Source organism: Podarcis muralis, chromosome 9 (assembly GCF_964188315.1).
Source record: "Podarcis muralis chromosome 9, rPodMur119.hap1.1, whole genome shotgun sequence".
Lineage (NCBI taxonomy): Eukaryota > Metazoa > Chordata > Lepidosauria > Squamata > Lacertidae > Podarcis > Podarcis muralis.
The window spans coordinates 38,710,546-38,732,596 of NC_135663.1; the positions used below are offsets into that span (position 1 = coordinate 38,710,546).

General features: G+C 42.7%; 1 protein-coding gene across 1 annotated transcript in view; it reads right to left on the bottom strand.

The window, feature by feature from the left end:
- Positions 1–22,051, bottom strand: part of IQCM (IQ motif containing M) — a 76,186-nt gene that overhangs the window by 26,578 nt on the left and 27,557 nt on the right. The window contains exons 7-8 of the mRNA XM_028744559.2: positions 19,738–19,882; positions 14,060–14,194 (exon numbers count right to left, since the gene is read on the bottom strand). Of these exons, the coding sequence (XP_028600392.2) occupies positions 14,060–14,194; positions 19,738–19,882 (280 nt within the window). The remainder of the gene's footprint in view (positions 1–14,059; positions 14,195–19,737; positions 19,883–22,051) is intronic.

The window sequence follows — 22,051 nt, forward strand, 5'->3', positions numbered from 1 at the left end:
GGGTTCTGTGATATAACAATCATGATATTAGCATTACGCTGACATCCAATACTGTCAGAAACCGCATTACATAAATATTTTCTTTTGCTGGTGGGTTTTGTCTACAGCACACAAAATTTGTTAGTTTCATCATCCAACTAAATGCCATAATTTTTGTAATGATTCTGTAGGAACCATTAACAGACTTCCATTTTGAAACAGTATTTTTGTATTGTTAAATTGCAACAAGGAGAAGACCATGATGGGGTGGTCCAGAAAACAAAGAAATCTTTTAATCAAGAATATAGACTGTTCTGGGTTACTTCTGCTTCATTTTCCTAGCCCACACCTCCACCCACCTAATGCAATATAAGGAGGCCACTGACGGAAAGCAGAGCTCAATCATCTTAACAGTTGGATTCACCATGGCTGTGATCTGATCTATTTTTTTCTGCAGCTTAACTTGAGTCGAAAATGTCCCTCAGAACTGTAATTTCCTTCACTTTGACTGTGTGGGGAAGTAGGATGTTGCACCAATGCATTGCAATTCCTTATTTCATTACATAATAAAATACTTCAAAAGTAGCACTTTTGGAGCTGTTAGGCATTTATTTACCATGGTGGGTTAATCTTGTTCAGGGAGGTATAGCAGCTCAATAATGAGCGCTACAGTATATAAGCTAATTGCAAGGATAAAACCAAATGAATAATTACTTAACTCCAGAATGGGGCCTGAGGGAGTTCTTCTTTAATAAAGGTTTAACTCACCAGTGATAATGAATGCAATCTCACATACTACTGAATAACACTATTAGCATAATGGCTGAGATACAAGGACTATAATTAGAACTTAACAGAAATGTTAATTACCCACCAGTAGGGTACTGAATGGAAAGGGAATTTTTTATCCCTACCCATAAAATGGACTTGTAGGAGACTAGTTTAATTATTCATGCCTTCATTTACCTATTCACCAAACCAGAAGATTAGCAGGTAAAATAGCTTCTAGGTTATTTTTCCAAATAGAAAAACCAATAAAAACTTCATTTTTAAAAATAAAGTTGAATTTTTGGTTTTAGGTACTGTTGCAGCCTTAACAGCTGGAGGCCAAGAGTAGGGGTCTATATCAAGTACCCCTGCCCGTACAGGCCAGTCGTGTACGACTCTAGGGGTGTGCACCCATCTCACTTAAGAGGCCGGGGGCCAGTGCTGTCCAGAGACACTTCCGGGTCACGTGGCCAGCGTGATGAAGCTGCTCTGGCGAGCCAGCACCAGCGCAGCACACGGAAACGCCGTTTACCATCCCGCGGTACATATTTATCTACTTGCAATTAAGGGTGCTTTCGAACTGCTAGGTGGACAGGAGCTGGGACCGAAAGACGGGAGCTCACCCCGCCGCAGGGATTCGAACCGCCGACCATGCGATCGGCAAGCCCTAGGCACTGAGGTTTTACCCACAGCACCACCCCTGTCCCAGGGGTCTATATTAGTGGGTACCAAATTTCATTTTTTAAAAAATGTATCCAAAATTACACCAGATTGCAAGTCAACCATTCAAATTTACTAATTTATCAATTGTTTCAGGAATAAAAGAGTGGAAGTATTGTATTGTCTGCTGAGACTGAGGCTGTGTAAGTAAGCAAATAATTGCCCATAGAATTAAAGTTATAAAAAATAAGTAGATGACTAGAAGCTCACAAACATATTGGTGAATCAATACTTGAGGGCACATGCCAAGAGGGATCTCACTAAATTTGAACTAATGTTGTAGAATGAGGTTGCCTCGGGAAAGAGATAAGTTTCTGCTGCATAGAGGGAATTACTGAATTTATCAACCAGATACCTCATAGGTCTTAAAAATCTGGAAAACATATTTCAGTATTACCATACTGGACAGTAAATGGAATAACATGTACTGTAGTATTCTAAGCCATATAAATCTATGTTTGAATTTATAACAGAATATTCACCGGTGGCATCACATATTGACACAGTTGCCCTTTGTAATATCTAAGGCAGCACCATTATGATTCCATATGAACTGACCTGGACCTCCAGTCATCATTTGGTGCCCCTCTTTATGAAGGGCAGCAACCCAAGAAGTTCTTTTCTATGGTGGCTCCCTGCTTGTGGAATGCTCTCCACAGGGACAGCATATCTTTAGGATAGGGTTACCAGACATCCCTGTTTCCCGGGGACAGTCCCTGGATTTGCAAATAAGTCCCTGAACAAATTCCATCCCCGGAATGTCCCCGGATTTCATCTAATGTCCCTGAGAAACACAGCAGCGGCAGTCTCAGCAGCCCGGAGCAGTTGGCTCTGGCTGGCTTCAGGAGCTGCTCGGAAGTCCCCATATGGTGGTGGTGCAGGGGCTCTAAGATGCAGCTTCCGGGCTGCCTCCACCTTCCCTGACCCCAGCAACTAAGCAGTGAAGGGAGGCTTCATGCTGCCAATCAGAGCAGCTTCCCAACTCCTACTTGCATGCAAGCAGGAGCGGTGCGGGGATCTCTCAGCTGTGAAGGGAGGCTTCACACTGCCTATCAGAGCTTGCGTGCAAGCAGGAGGAGGCAGGGATCTCTCAGTTGAGGGTTCCCCACCCCCTCCTGCTTGCCCGCAAGTAGGAACGGGATTGGGGGTGCTCCAATGCGAAGGGAGGCATCGCGCTGCCCGAGCCTTGCTGCCGCTCTCAGCCCTCCTTCTCCGCCTTCCATTCCTAACCCACCACACACCACTTCCCCACCACCGAAGAACCAACAACTTGGGCTGCCCAGGCTCATGGAGAAAGGAGATAGAAGCCTCAGAAGAAGGGGAAACGTGGCGGTTGAGGTCAAGGTGGCAGCCGGCCCTCTGCCACCACCATTGCTGCAGCATCAACGTCCCAAAAATGTAGTATGTATGTATGTATATATGTATAGTGTCTCCGGATTCATTGAAAAAAATCTGGTAACCTTACTTTACGAGCCAGGGGAAAACATTCCTCTTCTCCCAGACCTCTGGCTAAGTAAACTATCTATGACCCTTTAAAGTGTGTGGGGGGGTATTGTTTCCGTTTGTTACTATGGTATTTTTTGTGTTTTTGCATTATAAACTGCCCTCGGATGAAGGGCAGTCTAGAAATTTAAGATCTTGAAGACTTCTGTGCCAATGACTCTGCAATGCTCACCCCTGAATCTATGGGAGAAACATACTCAACAACTTAATTCCAAAAAACTTATCACATGGTGATTGGCGGCAGCTAGGATGTCTATAGCACAACCATGGAAGATTCTTCAAGGCCTACAAGTATATTTGTGGTATAAAAACCTATGTGGTATGGTGGGATTTCATTTCTCATGCTGGTACTATTCATCTCATAGACTCTTTGTCACCACTAATATGGGATATATGGCTGTCTTAAAAGCTTTCATTTGCCGGTGTTCCCTCATGTTTTCTCACCTCATGGATAGCAAAGAAAGTGATGTAAGGCCCTTTATTCGCATTTTTACTATTTTTTGTCTTGTTGTTTGTATTTTGTGCATGATTGCAATAAAACTCTTTTTACAAACCCCGATAACTGTTTCTACTAACAAGCAGACTTCCTAGATATAAAATCATGTTGCAAGTTATCACAGCTAGAATAACTTGCAAATACGCCTTGTTATCTAGTTTAGAAACAGGCTTTCACTATATAATTCTTGACCATAATTAGTTGAGTTTCTGCATAAAGAAAGAAACAAGATGTGTCTCCTTAACGTCAGAAATGATGGAAAGGATACAGTTAAGTCTGTCTTAAGTCTTCGGGACACTTGTTCCCAATTCCTTCTCCTCTTCAATTTTTTTATACTACTAATGCTGCTGTTTATTTATATACCTCTTTTCAGCCTTCTACTTGTCAGTGAACAAGGCATGGCCTTCCATTTCAAGGAAAAGGAATTATATGAGCAAAGGCATCTGTGGACCCCATTGTACTTTAGTGAAGGCATGTCCATATCCTTGACACATGTTTTTTTATCTCCATCGCCTTCCAGCTGGCCTCCCTTAACTGTCCTTGAGTGACATTATTATTTTCAGGTGCCCTTGACTACAGAGGAGTGCAGGGATCTCTGAGGAGTTAAGTGTCAGATAACACTCATTATCTCTACCAATATTTAACTGTAAACACTTCCTTGAAATAGAATGCAATCTTTAATGTAGCTTTAGAAGGAATAGCATGCATTACGCCATACAAACTCAGCAGTGGGTTGACTTTTTCTTTCTGAGCATGGAAGAAACTAAATGTATATATTTGTACAGAAGATGCCACAGGGCAGTTTCGGTATTTTGCAGCATGTTATTTCCTCCCCCGTCCAGTAGACTTCCTACCAGTACAAAATCACAGTGGAAAATAAGATTCAAGCTGCCTCAACCTTTGCCTCCTGCCATCCATTCAGCAATCCAGCTGTTTTAGCTCTTAACCCTCTTTCAAAGAATTTCTGACTCATTGCTTTGGCTATACTGTAACAGAAGTGCTCCAACTGTCGAGGATTTGAATATCTTTTAAAGACTTTCAAGCTTGCTTTTGCTTTGGGGTTTTCTGAGTAACAATGAATAAAATGACCTATTTGATTAGCTTGCAAGTTCATGTAAATATAACACAGCCCTTGGGAGTTTTGAAATCATTTTTCAACTAAGCAAGGTAATATTTTTTTTACATGTAATTGTCTTTCAGAATGAATACACTTTTTTAACCTCACAAAAAACCCCAACCCACTAGACAATGAGCGATATCCAACCAAGTCAGAGTACACCCATTGATTTAGATATTGCTAATTATGCTATATGGCTGAAAGAACATGTTAAATTAACATCCCACTTATTCAGAATTAAGCCCTGGTATATTCAATAGGGCTTATTCCCCAAGAACTAATCTTAAATGTTAAACTGGAGCCATTGTATCCAAGCTGTTATTTGTATAAAATTAACAGATAATATTGCAAACTATTAACAGGGATGAAAGAGTGGATACATAAAAAAAAATACCTTAAGACTTTCACCACTTCTTTCATTTTCACAGATTCTTTAGTCATGAACCACTATGCATGAGTGCTCACAAATGCGTGTTCAACTTGTACACCATACACTGGAATTAGCAGCAGTGGTTGGTGTGGTGGAGCAGAGCCACAGAGTTGCCCTCCTGACACTGGGGAGCAACCTTCAATCTACCTGGATGAGGATGGGGCTGAGTACAGCTGTGGTGAGGTTGGGGCTACACAGAGCCAACCTGGTGCACCCACTAGTACAGCCCTAATCTCACTGCTGCCCTGTCCCATTTAGGCGAGATGCTGCCACACTGGTGTCAGGATTGTGACCCTGAGGCTCTGCCCGTCTGCATCAGCCATAACTGAGCATTAGTGTAAACTGCCCAATAGTCTTGAAAAGTGTTTGGGACTTGCACAGGAGTGCAGTGTGGAGCTGCAGCAGATTAGATTATGTCCTATAATTAGGGCCATTGGTATAGTCTCAAAAAGGCAGCACCTTCCATTTAGATCAGACCTTTTTGGCTAAGCAGGCCAGGTCCCCACCCCACCTGTCCCCATCCCTTTGGGCCAATTTTAACAGGTGGACAGGACAACCCACTTGCCAATCTCCTGACAGATGATTGACTGGTGGGCTGTCCCAACTCCCTGTCAAAGTCCCTCGTGCAGCACCTTCTAAGAGCTTCAATGCCAGCAGGCTGACAGGTGCTTGGGAAATACAAGGAGCATTGCAACATGCCTAGCACAGGACTAGCAAGACTGCTCTGTAGCGATTGGCGCACTATAAACAATTATTAAGAACTGTTCAGCTGTTGCTATTTTTGCTATATTTGTTGACTTGTAATGGATTACATTTATTGCATTGTTATTTTTCTGTTGTAAGACACCCTGGAATGATTTTATGAAGGTCAGAATAAAAATGTTTTAAATAAATAAATACATAAAGTTGATTCACAAGATCTGCTGTTGAAGATGCTGTGCACCTTTATACCCTTGTTAGAGCGTGATCAGATTTTGATAATGCACATAATGAAGATAATTTTGTATTCTTGAAGTGCTTTTCTCACTACAAGTGCAACAGCTGGCGTGTGTTATTTCTCTTGCAGTAACTTGCATCCATACAAGTGTATGCATGGCTCTGTTACAATACAGAGCACATATTTACTGACTAGTCGAATCTACAGTAAAAACTGAGAGACACAGCAATATTTAAGATCCAGCTAATTATCATTTGGTTGCAGGTGACTAATAGCTTACTTCAGTAATCCACCACTGCGCACGCACACAAAAGTGCTACTGAAGGTTCCTTCATGAAAATAATCCTTATTTCTTTTCCAAGTTCACAGCTGTGTACACTGCAGGCAGTAACTAATGAAACACTTAAAATATCTGTCTCTTCATACTCCAAAAGCTTATGAAGCTATGAGCCACGTGGAAGGTCCAATTCTGCTCTTCTTGCTGAAGATAAAAAATTGTTCCCTTCTCCTCCACTTTCAGGATTTGGAAACAACCATACTACAGTGTCTTTTGCATTCTCCCTTTCCAAAGATAACTTAGAACTGATTGCGGTAATATCTGTGGCAGCTACCTTGCTTTTCTTGTAGGTCCACACTTTATGTTGCTTCGGATGAAATCCATTACCTTTTCACTATCATCCACGCAGTAAATGACTGCTCATGCTACACTAAGATGAAGCAGTGTTTCATAAGGGCACTCTAGGCTATCTCTTTCCATTTGGGGAAACAGGAGGAATCACCAATGACGGGCTGTTCATTGCCCATTTAATGCCATCCCACAGGCAATGCTTGTAACTACATTGTCAATGGATTTTTTCTTGTCTAATAAAATTGGATTTAACAGAAAACAACGACCAGCAGATATGAGCCTTACAGCAATCAGCAAGGGCACTCCCAGACACCAATCTCTTGCCTGCCTGCTTGAAGCAGAAGTGGGAGATCATAAGCTATGTAGAGGCAGTACCATGGCACACTCCTTATTGTGCATGTTTTTCTAGTCACTGCCTCCTGCACCTCCTGTTTTATCCTAGAGCATGGAACAAAGAATTGCAGAAAGCGCTCATGTCCTCAGTTGTGCCAACACAGAGATTTCCCATCAGGGATGGTGGAGCAGCTCAGCCCAGCTATGTAAGGGACTCTACTGGCTCCTCAAGTCACTTGATTCCCTAAGGGCAGAAAGGGCAGAAAGACACTATACCCCTTACACCTGCAAAGATCCAGCCAGCTGTTCCCTTTGCTTACAGAGTAATATAGTGGTAGCAGAAGTAAGGTGCCTGGATGCTGACACTGGAGTTCCCATTTCAAGATCCCCAGTTCCTCGCCTGATAATCTGTAAGGAAAAGTTTAATTCAAAAAAATCCTTTATTCTACCCTCTAAGTTAAACATCTTTCCCTCTGTCATAAGCAGAGTAAGTGCTAAGTAGACGTGGGAGGCTCAGGTTACAGAGAATTTCCTCGCCAGCAATAATATGACAGGAGATGGCAAAGGTCAATCTTTATCTGAGTGATGTTACATGTTCAGTCTACACACAGGGCCCCAGCTGTCAGAACACAGAATGGTAGACTAGTGGTGCTTAGAAGCATTCAGCCAGCTTTCATTCCTTTAGAGCACTCTCATTTGTGTGTAATACAGGCGGGCACACACACACAAACACACACATACGTACGTATATTATTGTAAACCTGAGGAGAAGGACAGTTCTTTTTAGAGCCGTTTAAGACACTCAGAGTGTTTTAAAGGACAAGCCACGCAGCATATACTGTGTATGTTGAGCACATTGCAATCAGGCATACTCTTTTTTTTTTACTAAGCAGTTTAGAAAAACTAATAATTTATTTCTGAATAACTTCTGAATAACTTTCCACAAAAGCAAAATTCTGTTTAAAGACGTGTAATATTAAGCTACTAAGTTATATATTGTCCTAATCCCTTTGTTGCATCTAATGGAACAAGCAAACCATTGAGGTGCTGGCACTGCTGTGCACTATAAACTGGTATAAAGCATTTGCTATGATCCACCAAGGAAGAACCATGTGTTTATGCCAATCTGGAAATGGAAAATTTATGTTGTGCCCCACCTCCCTTAATTCCCTAAACTATAACATCTTACATTTCTCCCATGAAAATAGGGACATCCCATTCCATAATGATAATTTTACTATTTATACCCCACACATCTTATTGGGATGCCCCAGTACTCCGAGCAGCTTCCAATATATGTAAAAGCATAATAAAACATTAAACATATAAAACCTTCCCTATCCAGGATTGCCTTCAGACAGCTCAGGGGTTGGATAACTCCATACCCTCCAACATTTTTCCAATGAAAATAGGAACATTCTAAGGAAAAGTGGTACACTCTGGGATCAAATCAGAAACTGTGATGGCTTCTCTAAATCAGGGACATCCCTGAAAAATATGGATAGCTGGAGGGTTTGCCTAAACACGAGCTTATTTTGCTTAATGGTAAATCCTGCCCTATTGCCCTCCCAAAGCAACTTGCTGGGGGGGGGGGGGGATGTTACATGAGACAAAGACTGGAATTGGGCTACAACCTTTAATGTTATGCTTTTTCCATTAGGTTTCTCAGCACCACTGTTGGTAACGCAAGACTTTGAAAAAACATGCTATAATTCAAAAGGCTATGGATAGGGTTGCTAACTTTTTTCTTTTGACAGTGCTCCAGCACAGTGCCCTTAAATAGCAGTTAGACATATAGAGAAATTTCCTCATCAGTCCAGCTCCAAGCCTTCGAAAATTTCACCCGCTAAATTTCTACAGGTCAGACAACTGTGAAAGGTATAGGAGTTGTGCCAAAAGAGGAAGATGACTCAAGCTGTGGCTGTTGCCCAGCAAGAGGAGCTGGCATCCATTTTTCTCACATAAATTACCTCCCTAATATAGTTTGCTTAAGGGAGCCATTTACTTAGAAAGAATTTTGAGAACAAAGTTCTATATAGTAGTTATGAAGATCTACATTTTGGCTTGTCTCTTGGAAAGATAAAGTAAAAGAATGTTTATCTGGCTGTTTAATTCTTTTCCCCAAGGAGCTTCAAGCATGCCCTCTCCACCATAAGTATAATACATATTCCACTCTGTAGACTATAATACAAACTCTGTAGAGAGGTCCAAGATGCATAATTATCCCCTAACAAGAAAAGAGAGAATAAACATGTATATTGGACTTCCGCACATACAGCCCTCTGTGTGCATGAGAATCACACATTTGAATGTATAAGCACCTGTGTGCATAGGGATCCACATTCAGACTAACATTTCAAAGAAAGCAATGCAATGCAAATAGGTATCTTCCACACTCAAATGTACATTGGATGCATATTTTGATATTTATCTAATTTATGCTGGTGATACTTGGATGCTTGATGCACATAGATCAGGGGTCAACAAACTTTTTCAGCAGGGGGCCGGTCCACTGCCCCTGAGACCTTGTGGGGGGTCCTTGTGGGGGGCCAGACTATATTGGGGGGGGGGGGGAATGAACGAATTCCTATGCCACACAAATAACCCAGAGATGCATTTTAAATAAAAGGACACATTCTACTCGTGTAAAACACGCTGATTTCTGGACCATCCGCAGGCTAAATTTAGAAGGCGATTGGGCCAGATCCAGCCCCCGGGCCTTAATTTGCCTACCCATGATGCTTGATTAAGCACACAGGTCCATAGAATGATCAGGCATTTGTTTTGTTTTTAAGAATTAAGTTGCTGTAGCCTCAGTTGAAAAGGAAAGACTCACTGCCATTGCCTCAGAAAAAGTACATAGTCACGTTCTCTAATATACAATGCTGAAATCAGTCCTAGACTTACCTTACGAGCATTGCGTCAAGGGCAGGAGTGAGTGAATAACTTGGGTGGCTATTGATTTTACGTATAGATGGAAAGTTATCCAACAGCACTTTTGTACTGTTTATGGAGAACCATGAGACAATCCTGCCTATCCACAGGATTTGCTTAAATGATTAAAAAAAATAATCTAGTGAAATACAAGTGGGATTTTAAAAAGCCACATTTACCCATTCAGTCATAATAAAAGATGCAATGTTTCCCAGTAGAACCTGTGGAATAATTAAACTAATTTTCCAAAATTATTCTAGTGTATTCAATTACATATTTTAATTACTTTAGAAAAAACAACTCGCAATGTTAATGAAGGAGACAGTAGTAGGAATCATGGTAGAGGACAGGTTTCCTGTTCATGCATTCCAAAAGCCTTATTAGAAAATGTAAATCAAATATTTGATGAATACTAAGAGCCTTTGGGATGCTACAATTAACATTACCATTGTGACACCAGGAATCAGGTTGAAATATAACTGAAGTCAGTTAAGGTAAGTGGATTTCAGTGCCAAAGGGAACATTAGCTCTTTTAAAGAGGCCCCCTAGAGATTTGCCTGGCATTAAAAAAAACATTTTAACTACACAGAAATTGTGATGTAAACCAACCAAGGCTGCTAGAAATTCAAGTTAAAGCTCATCTATGGCCTTTGAAGCTATGGATGGAAACAATAAAGCATAACTGTGTTAAAACATTCCCAACGAAGCAGAAGAACACTTGATTTGAGTTCCCTTTGTCCAAATAATAATTTACCCAACCTTTTTTAAAAAGAAAACAAGAATGGCTTTGTGCTGGTATCATTGGATATCAACAATACAGGTAAAATTTTATACTTTTGAGGACTGCAATCCTATGAACACTTGGGTAACTTATCTGTGAATAAACATGAACAGGACTGGGCTGCATGGCTCATGAATTTCATCCAAAGACTTAAGTGCATGTGGCTAAAGTAACAGTATTTTTGCTGGAATCATGGATTTTTATATTAATATTTTAAGCCACTTGCCCATCAAAAGATGAAGATGGAGATCAGAAATCCAACTTAAAAACAATATTCATATAAAGAGTAAACAAAGACCAACCAGCAAAAAAAGAAACACAGCAACACAAATTTGAGCAGAAAACCAGGGGAACAAACAAACGAAAACATCCTGATCTATAAACCTGACAAATCAAAATTGTTTCCAAGGAGCATTTAAAATGCTTGTCATTTGGGGGCCATTTGGAATTCTAAGGAGAGACAGTTGCATAGCCTAAGTGCCACCACCGAAAAGGCCCTGTCTCATGCCCAAAACCACTCTGATCAGAAGTAAATGGAGAGTTCCGGAATCTACAACAACCAGTCACTGAAATTTCTCTGCCTCCCCCACTCTGCTGTTTTGTTGTTGTTTTTTTGTTTGTTTGTTTTTTTTTTTGTTTTTTTTTTCTTTTAATTTATGGCGAGCTTGGAGGTGCTGGCCTGAAAAAGTAAAAAACAAAAACACACTTTCAGAGCTCCAAGGCACTTCCATAACTTTGGGAAGTGGGGAAGTCTATACTGTGGATCACTATGAATATTACTTTCAATGTGGCCCAGTGAAGCAGTACTATTTACCTTAAATTTGTGCCTTGTCTAAAGCTTTTGCACAGCCTCAGTAGCTATCATCCTTCCATGCCCTTTTCAGCAGAAGCTTTTTCAAGACAGCAAATGGTGATGAATATTTAAAGATGTTTTTTTTTAAAGAAAACTTTGAAAAATGTTTTGATATTTATATCCCACCCTTCAACACATTATCAGGACAGATTACATGGTCAAGGAACTGAAAAAACACACACGCAGTTAGAACACATTCACAAATCAAAATTCCAAAAATGTGGGGAGAAATTAGGATGAGGAGTATTTTGGATGCATTCCTAAAAGGTCTTGCATGTCCTCTCTGCCCTAGCCAGATATTTATTACAGTCAACTGACCAGCAATACAGAATCCAAACAGAAGAAGCCCGTCACACCTTTTTCCTTGATCAGACCTTGTCAAGAAGTTTGTGGATTTTCCTGTCTGTTGCTATGCAGCCCCCTTCCCTCGAAAGCTGCAAGGCATATCATTCATGATTGCTATGGGAGAGCAATTTTCACATGGCTTTGTGTGTGAAGGGGGTTACTGTCAATCTTCAAGTTACTCTTCCTGAGTTACTTTTTCCAATGCAGTCTTACTGTCTTTTGTGAATATTTGCTTATTTACACATTTATGGGCTCAGAAGGGACACATGAAAAACAACTGGCTGATTAGGTAGCTTGTTTGTTTCCAAACACAATTCAATCTATTGGTTATGATGTTTAAAGACCTATAGGATTTGGGACCAGGATATATAATAGGCCACCTTTTGCCACACAAAAGGGCCCACCTAAGTTTCTCAGCGCCAATCACACTCTAGACTCAAGATGGTGTGTTCAGGCAGCTTATAGCAAACCATGAGCTCCATCAGCCAGGCAGCATTATTTGAGGTGGGGGTGGGGAACAGAATATGGTATTTCCACTTCATCTATCTTCATCCTGTTAGGAGTTCAGCCTACACTTGAGTAGGAGCCTGGCAGAGACACATGCCTGACTGGCATGTTCTCTCCCTCCTGGTTAAAGGTAAAGGTAAAGGTACCCCTGCCCGTACGGGCCAGTCGTGTCCGACTCTGGGGTTGCGTGCTCATCTCGCTTAAGAGACCGGGAGCCAGCGCTGTCCGAAGACACTTCCGGGTCACGTGGCCAGCGTGACGAAGCTGCTCTGGCGAGCCAGCACCAGCGCAGCGCACGGAAATGCCGTTACCTTCCCGCTATAAAGCGGTACCTATTTATCTACTTGCACTTGGGGGTGCTTTCGAACTGCTAGGTGGGCAGGAGCTGGGACCGAACGATGGGAGCTCACCCCGCCGCGGGGATTCGAACCACCGACCATGCGATTGGCAAGTCCTAGGCACTGAGGTTTTACCCACAGCAGCTTCAAAAGCTTTCTTCTGCCCGAACATCACAGCAACCAATGTCAACAGACACCGGCACACTTAGGGATCCTCAGAGTCTTCACAACTTGTGTGACAGACCTCAGCAACTTAGCATTTTGGCTAATCTTTTAATTTAATTACATATAAACACACACGGAGCACTGCAGCATGGCTCGTTCCCTCTCTCTCTGGCATCAGACAGCAAAGAGAAAAGGAATAAAGGACAATAGTCCTACTTCATGGAACACAGTAACACAAACATCCTGTCTCCGTAAGTTCCCACTCTGTGGAGTCAAAACATATACTGTCATGTGATAGACAACAATCCCATGACTGCAATCATGGAGCAGGAATTCTAACATCCTCCCCCAGTTCATGAGCTGTGCTGCAGTCATCTGTGTAACTGCAACAACCATACAGATGTCATACACACAGTATACCCCTGTAGCACCCGTTCCACCCTTGGAACTACCCGCAACTGGTTTAGCCTTGGGCCTCACCATCTTGTACTTCTGACTAGTCTTGGCATCATAGCTCTTATCCACTGCTCTTAAGGTAAAGCCACAACAATAAGATACAAAAAAAAAAAAAAAAAACTAGAATGCCTGGAAGATTAAGGTGGCTTGTCCTCTGAGGGTTTTTACTAACAGATCTGGTTTTATAGAGTGCACAAAGCACTACACTTAACAATGCATGTGAAAATGTTGCATAGCCACACAACACTCACGACACAGAACACAACAAATTGCTCACAAAACTACGGGGGGGGGGGGGAATGATAAATAAATAAATCAAATGCTCTCTTTGGTCAGAAACCTCTACACTTATCTCTCTGAAATATAGCAGGCTTCATCCCCTGAGAAGAGCCTACATTGCCTGCAGTTTCCTTCAAATGGGGGGGGGGGAGGCATTTATTGATGTTCTCATTCTAGTCAATAAAGAAGCCATCCAAGTCTTCAGAAAATGAGGTGCCCTCAGCTCCAAGATGAAGCACAATGTCTGTCCAAGCTTCTGAGGGCAAGGTGACCCGGCTGTCCAAGTGAGTCAGGTTCCAAGCCCATTTTTGTTTTTTATACAGCCCTAACAACCACTGGCTCATTTGAATTACTCAGCAGCATAATGTAGCTTCTAAAGATTACTTAAATAAACGAAGTGCACATTCCTTCAACAATTTAACCCCCCCCCCTTGCCTAAGAATAGCATTCTCTACTGCCTCTGAACAAAAACATCCAGAAAATCTCTTACCTTCTAATACCATTTTTATTGTATTGTTCATTTCAGCCAGGGTTGGGAAAAGGCCACAATCTCTGAAGAATTTAGGTAGCTCATTTCTATCCATCTCTTTCAAGAAGTCTCTCTTGGTAAACATCGTTTCATAAACTAGAATGTAAAATAATGTATATGTACATTTTTATTAGGTGAGAACTTTAATAAATCTTGAATTTTCCGTATCATATTAAATCAGATCTTTTTAAATTAAATTAAATAAACATTATTTATGAGTAGTATTTTTCAAAATACTAAAGTTAACAGCATAGTTGCATTACCTTCTCAAATGCAAAACAAATTATACAAAGCAAAGAATGTGTGGGATGAGGTGTCATCCACACATAGCATGGTATAGGGGTGAAGTATACTATGGAAAATGGTCTTTCAGGAGCTCTTGCAATTGCAGGTCTTAACCCTCCCATAGACTATAACTCATTGCATAAATGGGAGAGAAAGCTGGAGAGAGAGAAAATTCTCTTTCCTCATCTTTCATTGATTCCACTGCTGCTCCTATTCCCTACTAATGGACAAGAGAAGGAACAGGGAAGTGCTTTGGAGGGCTGGGGGTAGGTTGTGGCTTTGGGGGGCCAGGGAAGTAGAATTTGCATTTTTTATTTTATTTTATGGATCAGCTTTAGCTACTCAAAACGATTTTTCTAAAGCTGAGTGGTTCTTATTCAACAGCCATAAGTGCTCAGAGCAAAATAAAATAAATGCATTCTGTTGTTATACAGAATTATCTCCAGATGAGATATAGGTTCAATTATAGTGTTTATGAGAAGACACTGGAAACTTAGGTCTGACGCCATCTCCATAGGTGAAATCAAACAATGTGAAATCAAACTCTGTTTCCACTCAGGCCAACAAGGCTGTTAGCTCATCAAAACTGAATGTATAATATTCTTCCTTCATCTCATCTCCAAACTCTGGTGCCTGGTAGACACCTTTGTGGAGTTTCAGAGCTTTCAGGACTTTTGAAATGGGACTAGAACTCATTTAAGAAAACATTTGGGACACCATGCATGAAAGCGTTGCAGAGGAATGATATGACTACTAGGAGTGGAAGTGAACTGAGTCACCAAGGTCTGTTTCTGAAGGCTGTGCATTTCTTCTGGCCATCAAGCAATAGAAGAACAAGCTGAAGGGGAGGAGCCAAAGTGCTCCTTTCTTGTGACTAATCACCTAGGGCACAGCCTGTGGCCACCAAGATCTGCAGGTCCAATAAGAATATAAAGAATTATATAACTGGACCTCTTGTTAATGCTGTTGATTATGAAACCTGAGACAGTGTAACATAAAAGTGTGTGCCTTGGTAAAAGAACAGTCTTTCCGGATATAATATTTTACATTTTTTTTTATCAGTAGTGTGCTTGTTTTATGTAAGTTTTAACAGTGGATTTGTGATATTGCTTTAAAAAGTGGGGGGGGGGGGGGTTGTGCAGTACTTTTAAACTATTTGTGTTTCATAATGGGTAATACCAAACACTCAGGTAGTCTCGGACTTATCTCTCTGTATCTAAATCTAAAGAGAGCAGAATTGAGTCTGGCCCCCCTGTTTCTCCAACAATCCCCTTTGAGTTTTAACGTTCCTGTTAGATATCCTTTTGCAGTATTTGATTCAGGTACTACAGGGTTGGCAGTGGCTTCCGACCAAGCTGCCACACTTTCACCTGAGGCATTTAAAGCTGCTCCTACACCTGACTCGGATAATGTCGTTATATATCCATACCTGAGGCAGCTAAATTTGCTCCATCTAATCCAATTTCTAATAGTGAGGATGAGAACATTTTGGGTAAACTGTGTTACAGACTACAACTCTGTGCCCAGGTAGAGTTGCTCCCAATAATGTCACAGTGTTGTCAGGTGTGGAAAATCCAGAGTGAGAAATCAACTTGTCATTGTCAAAAGTACACTTACAAGTCAGGGGGAGGCATATCCATCAGTCCTACCTCTCTCAGATAGTCCTAGATGTACACCTGATGAGGCAGTTGCCACAACAGAGGCCCTGCCCCCAATCTTGGCTTGTGTATGCTCCCTATTTGGGCTGCACAAAAGCAGGTGAAGACTCTGCCTCTGTGTAACTGAAATATACTCAGAGTCGAGAGTAGATTTCATGCTCTTTATTCAGCTCATAGTGGTGAGGAGGAATGGAAGTTCCCCCAGCATGTCTGCTTTATATACATTATTTACACAATGGGCCCCAAGTGATTGGCTAATTCCGGGATTCACCTGTAGGCCAGTCAGGTTGCGGATTCACTTCCACCTGGAGCTGGATTGGGTGGCTCCTGTGGACCAATCAGACTGCTGCATTCTGAATCCTATTGTTCTAGGACCAATCAGATTGCTGCCTTTTGGATCCTATTCAACTCAGTACATAACAGTAACCTTCTGCTCCTTCCGCTTTAATCCTCTTATGGTCCAGGAAGACAATGGAGCAAGAGAGGTGGGGGCAGGAGGAGGCGGTGTAGAAACCCTTGACTCCCCACCAGCCTAACTTATCGTTGCTTCCTTCACTATCCAATCCTCCTGCATCTTCTCCTGCCTCTGCCTCTTGTCTTCTGGCTGTTACAGGTTCCCCCCATTCACTGATCCCTTCTTCCAAGTCAATCTCCAACTCCACTTCTCCTGGTGCCCACCCCTCAGTATCCATCCTGTCCCTGACAAATAATATTTCATGCCTTGTCAAACTATGTATATATTTCTTGCTACTGTTTCTATATAAGGCAGAGGGCCTTCTCAGTGGTGGCGCCCACCCTGTGGAATGCCCTCCCACCAGATGTCAAGGAAATAAACGATCTGACTTTTAGAAGACATCTGAAGGCAGTCATGCTTTTAATGTTTGAAGTTTTATTCTGTTTAATATTCTTTTGGGAGCCACCCAGAGTGGCTGGGATAATCCAGCCAGATGGATGGGATATAAATATATTATTATTATTATTATTATTATTATTATTATTATTATTATTATTATTATTATTATTTCCATTTTCACCATGTTGATTCCTCCACTATTGCAGTCTGCATTCAGAGAGTGCCGCTCCAGGTCTGTCTGTCTGTGTCTGTCTCTGTCTCTGTCTCTGTCTCTGTCTCTCTCTCTCTCTCTCTCTCTCTCTCTCTCTCTCTCTCTCTCTCTCACACACACACACACACACACACACACACACACACACACACAAATATTCCCTGGATATGCATGTACTGATATAAGATATTCAGTGGTTAACTTCATCCTTTTTATGTGTAACTGTACCTATTAATATTTTGAAGATGTAGGCAAATTCTAAGAATTGGGCCGGGGGGCAGGGAGGCTTGGTAATCTTATCATTAAATAAGAGGTAGTCACTGGGTTTTATTTTATTTTTTTCATTTCATTTTACAGGACAAGCTTTCTACCAGGATGCTGAGGGTAGCCAACCTGCTATTTAATTCATCAGCAGCCAACTCATATTAAAGGTAACACCAACACCAAATAGAATTTGCCTACACCCACCCACATCAAGGACTAACACACACACACACACACACACACACACACACACACACACACAATTCAGAAAATAGTATGAAAATTGCAGATTTCAGCCCAGCACTAGATCTCCTTGCTGTCACTAGATATATTCACTGTCAACACAGAATGGTATGATCACTGCTACTTCAGCTACTTTACTAGTTCCACTGCTTAACTTTAAAGTAATACTTTATATTTATCTATTACCCCCTTTTCAACATTTAGCATCGCTAGTGTGATAGATGCTGCTATATCAAGCATAGACTGTTGCTTTGCCACATTGGCCATATGTTCACTCCATACTCTGTGCTGGAAAATGCCTGCCAAGCGCCTCATTTTCCTTTGTAGATGGACCTGCCTGTTTCTCAAGCTATCTCACTGCGAATACTCAGATTGAGTGACTTGCCAATTTGCTCCATCGCTTCCTATCGCTTGCCAGTTTGCTCCATCATTTCCTATCTCAGGGTCAATGTAAACATTACAGCCTCCTCGTGGAGACTGCCAAGAAGACCTTGGCAGCACTCCACACAGTGCACATCATGTTTCAGCATTTGCTAATGCATGTGTCTCCTCAGTCACATGTAGTTCCTGTGTGCCAGTGCCATTCCTGCCAAGGACATGCCACACTGATACGCAAACGTGGCATGCCCTTGGCACTCAGTAAGTTGCTTTTGCATGCTGTGACCATCACCTTTCATGTGGAAAGACTTTGCGGGCAGCTTCCATAGGGGAGATACAACATTCAGACTGGAGCTGAGCTAGCACAAGACTACAGAAGACTGTGGTGAACCTAGGAATGCTACCAAACAGCAGTGCACAGTAATTTTCACTGAAGAAGCTGAGGGCAAAGTGGATGCTGAATATTTCCTCCACCTGTCACTCCCTATCCCCTCCCTGAGTCCCTTTCTCAAAACTTCCCTCCAGCTGGACTTATTTCCCATTTTGAATACCAGACTGGAGTGGGAGAAGCATATGGAGAAAGGAGTTGGGGGGGGGGGCAATAAAACAATGGACAGCATTTTCAGCAAAGCTCTTCCACCCTCTAATGGTAATCACTAAATCCACCCCACCCCCTGTGCTTTATTACTGTTTGGTGGTGAACTGCATTGGAAGATATAGGACTCCCACCATCCCATGCAGTTCTAACCACAGAACCTGACAGAACACACAGTTGTGCATCTCAGTGCTCAATTAACTAGGAAGCTCCTAGTGTTGCCTAAATCAGGGGTAGCCAACATGGTGTCCTCCAGAAGTTGTTGGGACTGTCATCAACCCCAGTGGCTAGGGATGATGGGAGCTGTAGTCCAGCAACATCTGGAGGGCACCAGGTTGACTACACCAGTCTAAACTGGCCAGCAGGTGCTTCCCAGGGTCTCAGACTGGGTTTCCCCCATCATCTGCTACCTTATCCTTTTAACAGGAAACTTGGGACAGTGTACCTGTGTTCTACCAGTGAGCTATGGTACCTCCACATAAGAGTCTCATAATGTTAATACAGTGGTACCTCGGGTTAAGTACTTAATTCGTTCCGGAGGTCCGTTCTTTTCTTTTCTTTTCCAATTCATAAAGAAGAGTGTATTTTATTTCAGACTTAAAACAAAACTATTACAGCATACCAAACGGTGTTCCTCTTTACTTTCTTAGTCTTATGTTCCTCTCTCTATCTCTGCTACCTCCCCACACTCAGGGACCAACTGCCCTAACTGTCTCTCTATTACCAACTGCCTTTCCCAACCAGCCAACCCACCCAAAAACCAACCAACAGGTCCGTTCTTAAACTGAAACTGTTCTTAACCTGAAGCACCACTTTAGCTAATGGGGCCTCCCGCTGCCACCACGCCGCCGGAGCACGATTTCTGTTCTCATCCTGAAGCAAAGTTCTTAACCCGAGGTACTATTTCTGGGTTAGCGGAGTCTGTAACCTGAAGCGTATGTAACCCGAGGTACCACTGTACATAAGCCTGTATTTCATCTGTGGTGGAAAGGTCTTTGAAACAATACTGTAAGCTTTGGAAAGCACAAGAGATGGTTGCATTTTCTGGAAATCTGAAATACTGAGATATAGACAGCATTTTAAAAAGCAAGAGGTACTGCAATTTCAATAATGGTTTGCTCTGAAATATAATATAACATAACCAATACATACATCTTTTGTGGTCAAGATAGTCTTCTATTTGATCAAATATTAGGGGTGTAGTTGGATCCAAGATTCCACATCGGCGTTTAATGCGAAACATCACTTTGCGATATTCCTTTACAACAGCTAGTAAACTTGGTCCATGGCTCCTAGCCTACAATTACGCAAATATTTTGTTTTCATTTATTTAAAAGGGAAAGGATTATAAATTATTAGTGCGTAAGGTAAGAAACTCTTAGAGGTGGTGAACAGAGACAAATCCCTTGCAAGTGTGTACAACCACAACTATGTCACACATACATCTAAATGAATGTGATGAGGCAAGTATCAAAGTCTGTTCAAACTATTGCAGAAGTTCTACAAAGCAAAAGTGAAAAAATAAAACAAGAAGCAACAGGTGTTAGTATTTTGGTAGGGGGGGAAAATATTACCAATCTGCAAGAGCAGACACTGAGATACAGGAGAACACAAGTAAATATTATATGTACTGTATTTTTCGTCCCATAGGACGCACCGGCCCATAGGACGCACCTAGTTTTTTTGGGGGGGGATTCCTTTATTTCCCCCCAAAAACCAGGTCGGGGAATCCAAACCAGGTCTGGGAACAGCGGGATGGCGGCGCTGCGCCTCCCCGCTGTCCCCCGAGCTTGTGGGGTTGCCCGATGTCTGCCCGAAGCACGGGGCGATGTGCTTCAGTGCTCCCCGCGCTCCGTGCAGCAGGCTGCGGATGTCTTCACGAAGCGCGGAGCTGCGCCAAGCCCTGGAGCGCAGGCAGCTCCGCGCAACCCTCGGGAGCCTGGCGCAGCTTCACGCCCGGCTCCGGAGGGTTGCGCTTAGCTGCGCCAAGCCCTGGAGCACAAGCAGCCCTGCGCAACCCACAGGAGCCCGGCTCGGCTTCGCGCCGGGTTCCGGAGGGTTGCGCGGAGCTGCGCCAAGCCCTGGAGCGCAGGCAGCTCCACGCAACCCTCGGCAGCCCGGCGCGGCTTCGCGCCGGGCTCCAGAGGGTTGAGTGGAGCTTCCTGAAGCCTGGAGAGCGAGAGGGGTCGGTCCTCTCATAAAACTTCAGGACAATGTAAAGCAACATTAGAAAAAATCTTCAAAACCAATGCAGGTAGATTAAAAATTACCATTAACTACAACCAGATATGGGGTACTATACATTGACCCAGTTCTCATGTAATAGTAAGCCAAGCTACAATTAACGAGTAAGAATAGGGACACACAAATTGAAAAATCATATCTGCCTTGCCTCTCCCCCACACTACCCAGAAGTCATGGTTTGGCTTAGAGTTATGTGTGAACCTGGGTTTGTGACTTCTCTTCCCCAAGCAAACAAGCCAGGAACACATGGTTTGTTTAGAGTGAGAAAAGCTTTGACCTTGGTTCACACATAATGCTAATGCAAACCATTGCTTGCGTCTGGATAGCATAGCAGCAGCAGGACTGGGGAAGAAGGAAGCATATGTGATTTTCATTTTCTATAACAGCACACTTGATCATTCACACTAAGCCATACTTATCATTATATGCAAACCATTATATACCTGTAAAGGTAAAGGGACCCCTGACCATTTGGCCCAGTCGTGGCCGACTCTGGGGTTGTGGCGCTCATCACACTTTATTGGCCGAGGGAGCCGGCGTACAGCGCAGCGTACAGAGCAGCGCACGGAAACGCCGTTTACCTTCCCGCCGGAGCGGTACCTATTTATCTACTTCCACGTTGACGTGCTTTCAAACTGCTAGGTTGGCAGGAGCAGGGACTGAGCAACAGGAGCTCACCCCGTTGCGGGGAATCGAACCGCCAACCTTCTGATCGGCAAGTCCTGTACCAATGTTTAAATTAAACATTACCAATTGGTACCAATTGGTACCTGTACCTGTACCAATGTTTAAATAAAGGGCACAGGTATTATATCAGAAGCTGTGGGCCTTCAGTCTATTTTACTGAGATTGTGGCTTCAGGCAGTATACATTAAGCTACATAGAAAGCAGCCTTATAAGCACATCAAGCTATTTATTTTACACACACACACACACACACAGAGAGAGAGAGAGAGAGAGAGAGAGAGAGAGAGAGAGAGAGAGAGAGAGAGAGAGAGAGAGAGATCTACCATCCAACAAATCAGATTCCTGCCTATCAAATTGCTGGAATGATATAAGGGCCCCAGTCCAGAACGTTTTGCCCCTAGAGGCAAAACAAAAACGCTGCCTCCTGCCACCGCCACCCCTGCTGTGCACCAGCCACTGCCCACTGCCACCCACCACTGCTGGGAGGTGGGCATTTGGGCACAGGCAGCACGTGCCTAGTGAAGGAGGACAAAGC